At 41.7% G+C, this 12,606-nt stretch overlaps 1 protein-coding gene across 1 annotated transcript in view; it reads right to left on the minus strand.

The window, feature by feature from the left end:
- Window positions 1-12,606, minus strand: part of LONRF3 (LON peptidase N-terminal domain and ring finger 3) — a 67,913-nt gene that overhangs the window by 27,497 nt on the left and 27,810 nt on the right. The window contains exons 4-6 of the mRNA XM_056537839.1: window positions 8,317-8,466; window positions 4,759-5,002; window positions 4,569-4,653 (exon numbers count right to left, since the gene is read on the minus strand). Coding sequence (XP_056393814.1) covers window positions 4,569-4,653; window positions 4,759-5,002; window positions 8,317-8,466 — 479 coding nt within the window. The remainder of the gene's footprint in view (window positions 1-4,568; window positions 4,654-4,758; window positions 5,003-8,316; window positions 8,467-12,606) is intronic.

Genomic DNA, 12,606 nt, shown 5'->3' on the forward strand with positions numbered 1-12,606 from the left:
AATGTGGCTCCTGTTGCTTTTGGGGATGATGGCAAGAATTTCCTGGCTGGCCTGGTGGTGCTCTGTGGGTGTGTGACTCCCCTCCAGGTACTTGCTCCAGCTTGTGCAGATCCACACTTTGCTGCTGGCGCCCGGTTATTGGCAAAGTCATCTCCTAGTTTTGGTGCTTCTATTGCTGTCTTGGGCTTACGCTCCAAAATCCACTCTCTGGCTTTGAAACTCCGTGTTTGGAGAAACTGATCCAGGACCATCAAGTCCTCCAGGGCCTCATAGGTAGTGACTTGTAGGCCCCCAGTCCATTGCCTGAATGCAGTCCTTAGCTGACCTGCATGTTTAGTGCAGCTTTCTGTGGCACTTTGTTGCAAAGTCCGAAACTTTTTCCGATAAGCCTCTGGAGTCAGATTAAAACTTTTTAGCAGGGCAGATTTTATTGCCTCATAGTCCTGGTCACTCTCAGAGGGAAGCGAAGCAAACACATCCAGAGCTTTCCCTCACAACCGTGGGGTTAGATATTGTCCCCACTGTTCCTTAGGTAGATGGAACTGCCGGCAAACCTTTTCAAATCCCCTTAGGAACACATCCAGATCACCATCTTTCTCCAACATAGGGAAATGTTCCAAGCAGGGTTTGTGGTCTCCTTGATCCTGCACATCACTCCGTGCGGATAAAGCATCCCCTCTCAGCCTCAGAACCTCCAGTTTATGCCTTCGCTGGGCCTCTCTTTCTGCGGCCTCTCTCTCTGCAGCTCGTATCTATGCCTCTCTCTCTGCAGCTTGTATCTATGCCTCTCTCTCTCTGCAGTTTGGTACTGGAGAAGCAGTTGGAGTTTCATATTGGCATCCACATTCCCAAGGTGTTGTAAGGCAGTCCGCATATAAGAGTCCAAGGCCTCATGTGGAGTACTGTCCTAATGGGGAGTAATGTTGTATTCCCCAGGAGATATCAGTCCTTGGATGGCAGTTCCAGCTGTAGGACTTTGCCTCGTGTCACTTAGCTCTTCTGCACGGGCATCATACTCCACAAGATCAGCAATAAGTTGTTCCTTGTTCTTTCCTGCAGTAGGGATGTCCTTTTCTTGGCACATTAGCTCCAGTGCAGGCTTGGACTGCTTGCGATATGCCTCCATATTTCCGAGATGAGACAGAGGAGGTAAAACAGGAGAGAACTGTCTTGCACTCTTTTTGTATGTCTTTTAAACCAGGACTGAGCTCTGTCTTTGGAATTTACACACAAGAAGATGTATGCAATTTCTTTTTTTAGTGCTAAGATTTCCTTACAGGTAAAATCCAGCAAGCACTAAAAATCTCTAAATATATCCCGACGCTGCCACCAGTTGTCACGATCACACCCTATCGATCCAGCTAAGACACTAGAGAGAGTGTGATGGTGCAAGGCTTAAAGCCGCCAGACCTCTGGGTATCCACTACTAGTCCCGGCAAGTCACCAAATTAACCCTTAGATATACGTGTTTTACCAGAGCTGCCTTCAGAAAGGTGAGCTCATATATTTAGAGATCAAAGACCAGAGCTGATTAATTAAACATTTAATCTGATAAAAGGTATCACAGAGCTGACTATATAAAAATACAGAAACAAATGACATACAGTTACAAAAATATATAAATGAGTTTTGCAAGACAAGTTCAGAAAACAAAAGATGAAGTTCTTACAGCATGATGATATAGCAGTCCATGAGTGAGTTCCAGCTGTTCTTAGGTTGGTCTTGTCAGCTTGTTGCCCAGCATTGAACATCCCAAGTCTAGCATTGTTAAAAAGTATATATCTGCCTTTTTGGAGGGAGACTCCATTCCCCCCTCCCCTCTGATCCGACCAGGGGGGTCTTCTCTCTTCCTGACCCCTTATCTGTCTGATTATATGATGGGACCAGAGTGCATGACTTCAAAGGAGATACCAAGACAGCCAGACCTCCAATAAAATGCAATACACAAAACACAGTCTGAATGACCTCTCACCCATGTCTTGGATGATCCATCACACACAGTTATAATTATAATACACATATAGGATTTTAATAATCAGGCCCTGGGCCTGACATACAGTTTTACTGAAAGGAAGTCCTATGGATCACTTTTGTGGCTAAGCTAATACCTTGCAGTGGCAGGAAAGCCAAGAACATATATACTATATACTCACAGCTGAATATCAAATACGTCTATAGCAATGTTGGGTTGTATTAAAAGGTTATAGTCACAACTACAGCACACACGGCACCAGTAACCTTTTTTTTTTTTTTACCTTAAAACTCTTTTCTTGATCTGAATGTGAAAGTTTTTTGTTGCCTGAAAAGTAAAACTGGGTTAATTCCAGCTTGGTTCGTATTCTGGATGCTGGGATATTGATTAATCCAGGGAAAGGAGTACAGTCTGCCCTTTTTAATATAAGAAACAGCCTATGATAAATAGGATTACATAACCTGTCTGCGAATAGGGCAGACTCCCAGTGTCTGAGTGTGCAGTGAACACAGAAGAAGCTCTGTATTCCCCTCTCATAAAGGTCTATGCAAACATTCCTGGATGACAACAAGCTTTGTAAAGTACTGATGCATATGTCCGCTATTATTTCTCAAATATTCATAACTAAGATTAGAAATGATTCATATTGTAACAAATATACAGTGAATACATACATACACATATATATATATATATATATATATATATATATATATATGTATAACATACACGGTAATCATTACTATGATGACTGTTCATAGTTATCCCACACCATCAGAATTTTCTGTTCTTTCACCTTTTTTTTATTCCATGCAGATATTGGGTATGATAAATAAATTGTCTATACACAAGGGTGACTATACACAGGCAAATGTGTCTCTGCCACTTACCAGTCAGTGAAACATCTGCCCGCTCTCAGTCCCCCTGTGTGACACTGACACATGTGGACAGATCTCTTCCTTTTATATGATTTTAACATGTGAGAAACACAGAGGCCCAGATTTACCAAAACTGTTTAATTCTTGACAGTGTTAACTAAGCAAATTCAACCGGTTCTATTAGTGTCTCAGGCTGTTTGATAACTCTGCTGTATTCTTTTAGACCAAATATTACAAGGTAGTTGGTTAAAACTGTGCCAGATGGGCCCTCATTTACTATTAAAAACCCAACATTTTACTGAGAAAACCCTGAAAAAGGGGCATGGTCAACGAAAAGTGCAGTGTTCCCGACAATTACACAAAAACCCCACATATTTACTAAGGTTTACACAGCAAAACGTAGGGAAAAGTGAAAAATGTAGGGAAACTTTAGTAAATACCGTGGGGAAAAAATTGTAGGGAATTAAGGGGGAGATTTATTAAAATCTGTCCAGAGGAAAAGTTGCACAGTTGCCCCTAGCAACCAATCTGATCGCTTCTTTCATTTTTAACAAGGCCTCTGCAAAATGAAAGAAACGATCTGATTCGTCGCTATGGGCAACTCAGCAACTTTTCCTCTGGACAGGTTTTGATATATCTCCCCCTACATCCCCACACAACACTCTTAGTAAATCAGGGCCATGGTGTTGCATCTTAGGCCATGCTTCCTTTCAACAAAGTCATGCCCAGTTTTTACCATAGACACTGGGGAAAAGGGTCTAAATAAATATAGATATATTTATTTGATTTTTTATATAACATGGGACATTGATTTTTTGATACAGAGCTCCAAATCCCCAACACAGACATAGATTTAAATAATGCATATACCATGTATAAAATGCATAATAATCAATCAGTATATCATTTTACTTGGGATCGACTAATGGGAATGGAATGTTTGGAATCTCTCTAAAGTTATGCTGTAGAACTGTTGTACGCTGGGTTCGCACATATTGGGGGAGACTTCTCAAAACCTGTTCAGAGGAAAAGTTGCTAAGGTTGCCCATAGCAACCAGATTGCTTCTTTCATTTTTGAAAATACCTCTACATAATTAAAGAAGCGATCTGATTGGTTGCTACGGGCAACTCAGGCTTTGATAAATATCCCCCAATGAGCAGTATTTTTTAGCTAAAACCAAACAAATACGTGGACCACAATGAGCTTCAAAATGAAGACAAATATTGACCAAAATACTTTATGTAGACCCAGCCTATATACTTAGCATTCAAAAGTATTTGATTGGAGAGTTGGTTGGACAAAAGAGGTTTAGTGACTTCTAATCTTGCAGCTCTAAGGGGCTACTAGTGCACCTCCTCCCCCCTCCAACACACACAAATATCCCCAAGACATGGGGCATTCATTGAGCTGATGCAACTTCCTTGCCATGAGAAGTGTGAGATGAGCAGAAAACTGGGAAAATTATCAATGTGAGCACAGGTGATAGGTGGCCCTCGGAGAGTGTTCTGGGTAATTGTCTAGGAATTCTTTGCGGCTCTCCAGTGCCAGTGTAATTACAAAATATTCCCTCTTAGGGTAGGGGCCACAGATATCACATCTGCAGCATATTTCATGCTGTGGGAAATCCAATGCAGATTTTGCTACGAGCATCTGTCACCTGTATATGTGACCCTACACTTTGGATGTCAGGATTGGTCCTAGAAGAAAGAAATGTTACCTTATACAGAGAGAACAGTCCAGATCCGATGGGTCCACACATGAAGAGACAGATACATCTTGGTCTCCACTATTTGCAGATACATCTACAAGAGCAACAAATTTAAAAAAAAAAAGGCATTTAGAGAAATGTATTTCCACAATAGCAGGATATATACTCTCACCAGCCTAGTATATTAGGGTCATCTCACCTCTTTTTGGGAACTTGCATGGCCTTTCCATCATTCTACCATCACTTGCATCATCCGAAGACAGTTTCCTCTTGATAGTCTTACATCTCAGAGGCAATATTAGGGATTTCTCCTCCGATGAGGTCTTCTGACCCTCCACATCAGTTTTATTTTCTTTAGTCTGCATGAACTTCCACGGAGCTTTACACCCAGCTGGGTTAACTTCTTCCGGAGCCTTTAGGGATTTTTTATATTCCATATTAATCTGGTCATAAAAAGGCAAAATGTGTTTAAATAGATTCAATACGCATGAAACTTTACCTTTCTATTTCATGTAAAAGGACCACAGCTGATCACCAGGAAACCAGTTGTGGTGTCCCAGCACCAAAGGCTGTCCTGTGGGCTGGGGATCTCCTCGGGCATGCCTGCTGCTCCTGTGATGGGCCCACTGTTCTACTGTTTACTGTGTTTATGCACTTTGCTGTATTTACTATATTATGTTATTATCTGTGTACAATATTTTATACGTATATATTTTTTAATTTTCATTCCATTCAGTGTGCACTGCGCATGTGCAAACCTCTACGGTTCTCACTGACTCCCATGTTAAAGGAACCGTATACTGTTTCAATACAGTTTTTTACCTGGACAAAAAAAAAACGTGGTAGGCTATGGTTTTGGGTACAGGAAAAAGACACAAAAAGTACACAACCAGATGCCTCGTTTGGCATACGGTTTTTAACGGAGAGTCAATGCATACGTTTTCAATACGGTTCCGTACAGTTTTCACATTGAAACGTATACAGGAATTGTATTGCAAAAACATGGTGTGAATGCAGCCTTACAGGGCAATGTCTCAAGACAGACTCCTTTTATTAAATGACACTTTTTCTAGGGGCAAAACAAATATATTCGGCCTGTTGCTTACAAAAGACACCACCGAATGTAGGTTACCCCTCTTGATATCAATGAGGTAGACACTTCTATTGCTGTAGCATTGGGACTTTTTATCACGTCCAGCCCCAGCAAAGTGCCAGACTTTTTTTTTTTGTAATAAATTTGACAGAACAATGTCCTGTACTTTTGAGTCTTTTTTTCTATTGTTTATTTAATATGCAGGTTCTCTTCTTAGGTTGTACGTGTGGGATCTTTATATACTGCCAAGAATTATGACTCTTACATAACAACAGAAAGGAACAGGTCATTGCTTTTTCCAGTTCAGTAAGCTCATCTCCTTCTATGCGGACACTGTGATAATCTGACTGTGAATACTCCAATGACATAAAACGACTGGAATATACCAATGATCTCACTGGATATTAATAGGAAACATACAAGCTGAAGAAAGAAACTTGGGGTGGTAGAGAAATGAAACCACTGCAAAACAGCCAGGCAGCACAGGATGATAAGAAAACTTTATAACTGTTTTACCTGTAATTCTGTACAGTACTACAGATGGTGATAGTGCTGTATATAAAAAATCATGAAAACCCAACATTTTTGAGGAATACATTGGCTAGAGCTGTTGTTTCCAAACTGTAGACCTCCAACAGTTACAAAACTACAACTACCGGCATGCCAGGACAGCCAACGGCATGCTGGGAGTTGTATTTTTGCAATATCAGAAGGTCCACAGATTAGAGAACACTTTTCTAGAACGTCTCACTGCCTCCGCCAGCTTGCCTTTTTTCCGTAGGGCATGAGCCATCTCTTCCCCAGGTTAGCAGCCTGTCTGTCAACAAGGTGCAAAAGAAAATAGAGCCATCAGACTAGGCCTTTTATTAGTCCCTGGTCCAGTTCTGTTTCTGATGTTCCCATTGTAGATCTATTAGTGTGCACTTTTGGGGGCAACATTTATTGATGTCGGTCTAAATAAGTGCAACCGCCAGCCTACAGGCTTGCAGGATTTATGTAGAGGTGTGCGTCGCAACATAAAGCCCCGTGCATCAGGTCTGCCTGTGCGCTCTTCCTGAAAGCTCCACATTTTATGCTTTAAAGGGGTACTCCGGTGAAAAACAATTTATTAAATCAACTGGTGCCAGAAAGTTAAAGATTTGTAAATTACTTCTATTTAAAAATCTTAATCCTTCCAGTACTTAGCTGCTGTATGCTCCAGAGGAAGTTATTTTCTTTTTGAATTTCGTTTGTCTGACCACAAGCGCTCTCTGCTCACACCTTTGTCCATGTCAGGAACTGTTCAGAGCAGGAGAGGTTTGCTATGGGGATTTCCTGCTCTGGACAGTTCTTGACATGGACAGAGGTGTCAGCAGAGAGCACTGTGGTCACTTCCTGTGAAGCAAACAGCAGCTGATTCTTACTGGAAGGGTTATGATTTTTTTTAATAGATGTAATTTACAAATCTGGTTAACTTTCTGGCACCAGTTCATTAAAAAAAATATTTATTTCCACCAGAGTACCCCTTTAAGCACATTTTTTTGCTAGCAAGCATAAACTGTAAAATTTGGCAGCCATGTTCCCTTTGTATGCAGCACTGCCCCTCGGCAGCAAGCTATGCCCACTTTGCAAGCACGGCCGAGATGGTCCAAAGATTGCATGCTTTTTGCGCAAGGACCCTCCTTGCGCAATTTTGCGCAAGGACCCTCCTTGCGCAAAACGTATGTGACTTTTTAACCATTTTTGCAAGGATTGCAATGATAAATGCTGCCCTTTGTGTTCCAACATCTTTTTATTACAGTCAACACTAACTTTTTTTTGCCAGCAACTTGTGCGCCAATAGTTTTCTGTGGGATCAAGCGAGACAGGCCAGCCTTCAATCCCCTCACATCTGAAAGTCTTGAGTGCTCATGACCCTGTCACCACTTTCCCAGTTGTCCTTCCCTGACTACTATGGGTAGATCCTAACCACCGCATACTGGGAACACCAGACAAGACCTGCCATTGTGGCCCTTGTCAAAATCAATCACATCTTTTCCCATTTTTCCAAAACCCAGCACATCGCTTCTAAGAGCTGACTGTTCACCAGCGGTCTATTATAGCCCATCCCCCGACAGGTGCATTTTAAAGGGAACCAAGCAGCATTTTATATGCTAAAATCTTTATCCTCACAATCGCGTTTTTGCCCTCAGGGATGTTGAACATATAAAGTTATAAAGTCCTGCCGCCTGTAAGTAGTCCCCTGGGCGGGGGCTTATACTTACTGGGTCCCGTTGCTCTAGTTCTGGTCCCGTCCCCTCATCTTGATTGACGGCACGCATCACTGTTCTGCTCCCTATGAAAGACGAGGGGGTGGGACCATGGCTGGAGCAACAGGACCCGGTAAGTATAAGTGTCTGCCCAGAGGACTACTTATGGGATGGTCGGAAGGGGGGGACTTTATAACTTCATATCTTCAACATCACTTGGAGTAAAAATGTCCCCCTTGGATGGGGAGGATAAAGATTTTAGCATCTATAACGCGTTGCCAAGCATTATATATGCTAAAATCTGCTGCTTGGTTCTCTTTAAAGGGGGTAACCTTTTGTTTTCATCTCACCGATTTCAATGTTATGGCAGATCATTGTGGATGTATCAACAATCGTAAACAATAGAATGAAAAAAAAACACACAAAAAATACTCACCCTATATAATCTCTGTGTGTTACAGCCGTAGTCTGAGGAGCCTACTGAATTCAGAGGACTTCCCTTTACCCTTGAGGGATGAGGCATTATTTGCAGGATATCTGGCAAGTCTTCCTGACTGTGTCCAGGACTTAAAATGTTTAGCAACAGCTGTAGACATGAGGAGATAATAATTTATCAAAATTAGAATCTTCATAAGTACTTGTGCACCAGGATTTATAAAGAGATGAGAGCTGATCCTGGCTATGGTTCTACAATAGTAAATGGAACTTTGACTAAATATAATCTTCTAGTTTCCATGTAGAAGCTGTTGCTACAATCCGACTGGGAACGTTGGAGTGAAGAAATAATCTCTTTGTGATGAGATTGTCAGAACAGTTTTATTTTTTGGAGTCACAGAGACAATAATAAACAACTCCATCATCTCCTGCTTAATAAAGCTGGATATACACTTTAGAGAGTTTATTAGGCTCCCACAACGGGCTCAGCGTGGATGTTTACTGCTATAGAAAGGGAGATTAGCAGTGTGTGGATACCTTTGGCAATGCATATCTCCCAAGAGAACAACGGATTAGACATGTTAATATCCAACGCTTGCCTGATAGAGGTTGATAGTGAACCAAACAAAAGAATGAAGAGTATTGTTATGGGCAAGGTACCAGCTGGGATTTGGGGGTTGGGGGGGTGATTTATCAAGGCATGCATTCCAATTATCTGGCATAAAATAATCAAAGACAGGTGTTTATAACCCCATTACACATAATATCAAAGATGTTTAGCCCAAATCAAGAACATGTAGATGGTTTTATGAGCACAGACGCCTCTTGGAGCATTGTATTCTTAACATCACTAAAGACAATAATGTCATCTGATTGTGCTAAAGTGGGCGCAGGACTTTACATTGGCAGGTGTTGTGAAAGTAGCCCTTATGCTACAAGTTCTGTCCAGGGAGCTCTACATATCCTATGGTCAACCAATGAGGAAGATAACCTCATGCAGTACACTTGTGAGATATTGCAATGTTTAATACAAATACATGTATATTTAGAGAGGAATCTTACCTCTGTTGCTCTAGTGCACTTAAGTTTTCACTTGGTCAGCACTCTGCACCCCCCCCCCCCCCCCCTACTCAGCCCAGGCCTATAAAAATTAGCAGGAAGCTGCATTAGGCTGGATCTCCACTGAGGTTTTTTTTTTGCAAAAATGCCATTAAAAACGCCAATTTTCCCGCACAGCGTTTTTTCAGTGAAAAAAACCCGCATCCAGATATTAGTCAATGCAAGTCAATAGTAAACTGCAAAATGCCAGATTCACTTGGAGTTTTTCAGTTTGGCATTTTTTTTTATCCTTTTGGCGTTTTTCAGCAATTTCGGGCTCAGAGGCTGGATTTTCAAACCTAGTTTGGCGTTTTTTGCCCTGAAATCGTGGCATTTTCCTCCCATAGAGGTCTATGGGAGAGCAAAAACGCCAAGAAAAATGCCATGTTGGTTTTAAATTTAGCGTTTTTGCAGGCGGTTTTTATTCTTTTTTGGACTTTAGCGATCCCAAAAAATTATGGAGATACCTTTTTTATAAAAATTTCGTAGGGTACCATAAAAAAAAAAAATTATAAAAAGATACAGTAGTGATGGAAAAAAATTTGTATCTAACGAAATTTTTATTTTTTATTACAAAATTTTTATTAATTTTTAAACAGGGATCAATTTATGTGGGCGGGTAAAGCACTAAAAAGGTAGCCGACAATAATAAAAATGTAGTGTGTGTGTTTTTCACTTTATTTTTTTACATTTTTTAGGTAGTACTACTACTCCCAGCATGGAACACACTGTTCCATGATGGGAGTAGTAGTACCTGCACTAATTGACAGATCGCCCATTGCAATCCTCCTGTATAATGTATAGATGCCGCTCTTCTATGGTCCCCTGCAATGCTGTATATATACACATATTCATATTTCCCGCAGAGCTGTGATTGGTCAGATGGTTCCACCCAATCACAACTCTGTGAGAAATCGGAATGTGTATATATACACGACGTGCAGGGGACCATAGGAGAACGCCGGCCGCATCCATACATTATACCGGAGGATCACAGCGGGTGTCAGGAGTGATACCCGCTGTGATCTTTCCTACTACTACTCCCAACATGGAGCACACTCTGCTCCATGCTGGGAGCTGTAGTACCTGCATTAATAGACAGATCGCGGCAGGTGTCAGGAGTTACACTTGCTGCGATCTGTCTATTAATGCAGGTACTACAGCTCCCAGTATGGGGCAGAGTGTGCTCCATATTGGGAGTAGTAGTACCTGCAGTTAAGGACACATCACAGCAGGTGTCACTACTGACACCCGCTGTGATCGTCCTGTCTATAGCAGAGATGGAGCGGCTGTTTACATCGCTCACATCCCTGCTCTGCACTATACTCCGGGCCAGCCACTCATTCATTCATCTTTTCCTCAGAGCTGTGATTGGCTGCAACCATCCGGCCAATCACAGCTCTGGGCGTAAAATAGGAACGGCCAGTGATGTGAATAGAGCAGAGATGGGAGAGCTGTATAGAGCTGCTCCCCTTCTCTGCTATATGAATGGACGATTGCATCAGGTGTCAGACTGACATCTAGGGCGATATGTCTATAGTACAGGTACTACTACTCCCAGCATGGAACAGTGTGTTTCATGCTGGGAGTAGTAGTACTACATAAAAAAAAAAAAAAAAAGTTAAACACACTTTATAAAAATATTTATAAAAATGTTGTTATAAAAAACATTTAAATACATTTTTAAATTCCTATTGCATCTTTTTTTTTATTATTATTTTTTTTTTGGTACCCAACTATTTTGTAAAACAAAAAAAGGCCAAAGGGGCCAAAAACAGCAAATTCCACAGAAAAGGTAAAAACACCAGAAAAAAAACGCACAAAAAGCAGGGAAAAACTGTGGCAGTTTTTCTGGTGTTTTTATGCCACAAAAATCGCAGCCCTATTCTTTTCTGCCAGCCTTCCAGTCTCTGGCTGGGAGCACATGGTAAGTGAGCTCTTTACATCTGTTAACACTGGTGTGGTGCTGTGTGGCATCCATTGCTGTCCCGACACAGTGTCTGTGGGGAGGCGCGGCCCAAGGACTGGTTTGAGTGGAATTGGGGCTGCTCTGCCAGTGGGTCGTCCCCCCCGCTCAGTACTGCACCATTTTATGCTAGGGATGTTAGGGACCCGCTACTTACAGGTGGCCGTGACGTGGCTAGCAGGCTTGCACTTCATTATCATAAAGTACACATACGACCTGTTAGTTTAATAAATGTAGCTGAGAAGCATTAGATCAAGGTGCATGTTGTGGATGTGCGACCATGTCTGTTTTTTCCCTCTAGTTGAATTCAGCACAGAATACAGTGCACGAGTATACTAAATACATTGCTCTAGTGCGCTTGTGTAAAGAATACATTGCTCTAGTGCGCTCGTGTACACAATACATTGCTCTAGTGCGCTCGCGTACAGAATACATTGCTCTAGTGCGCTCGCGTACAGAATACATTGCTCCAGTACGCTTGTATACAGAATACATTGCTCTAGTGTGCTTGTATACAGAATACATTGCTCCAGTACGCTTGTATACAGAATACATTGCTCTAGTGCGCTCGTGTACACAATACATTGCTCTAGTGCACTCGTGTACAGAATACATTGCTCTAGTGCGCTCGTGTACACAATACATTGCTCTAGTGCACTCGTGTACAGAATACATTGCTCTAGTGCGCTCGCGTACAGAATACATTGCTCCAGTACGCTCGTATACAGAATACATTGCTCTAGTGTGCTTGTATACAGAATACATTGCTCCAGTACGCTTGTATACAGAATACATTGCTCCAGTGCGCTTGTGTACAGAATACATTGCTCTAGTGCGCTCGTGTACACAATACATTGCTCTAGTGCACTCGTGTACACAATACATTGCTTTAGTACGCTTGTATACAGAATACATTGCTTTAGTGCGCTTCTATACAGAATACATTGCTCTAGTGCTCTTGTATACAGAATACATTGCTCTAGTGTGCTTGTATACAGAATACATTGCTCCAGTACGCTTGTATACAGAATACATTGCTCTAGTGCGCTTGTGTACAGAATACATTGCTCTAGTGCGCTCGTGTACACAATACATTGCTCTAGTGCACTCGTGTACACAATACATTGCTCTAGTGCGCTCGCGTACAGAATACATTGCTCCAGTACGCCTGTATACAGAATACATTGCTCTAGTGCGCTTGTATACAGAATACATTGCTCTAGTGCG

Source organism: Hyla sarda, chromosome 9 (assembly GCF_029499605.1).
Source record: "Hyla sarda isolate aHylSar1 chromosome 9, aHylSar1.hap1, whole genome shotgun sequence".
Lineage (NCBI taxonomy): Eukaryota > Metazoa > Chordata > Amphibia > Anura > Hylidae > Hyla > Hyla sarda.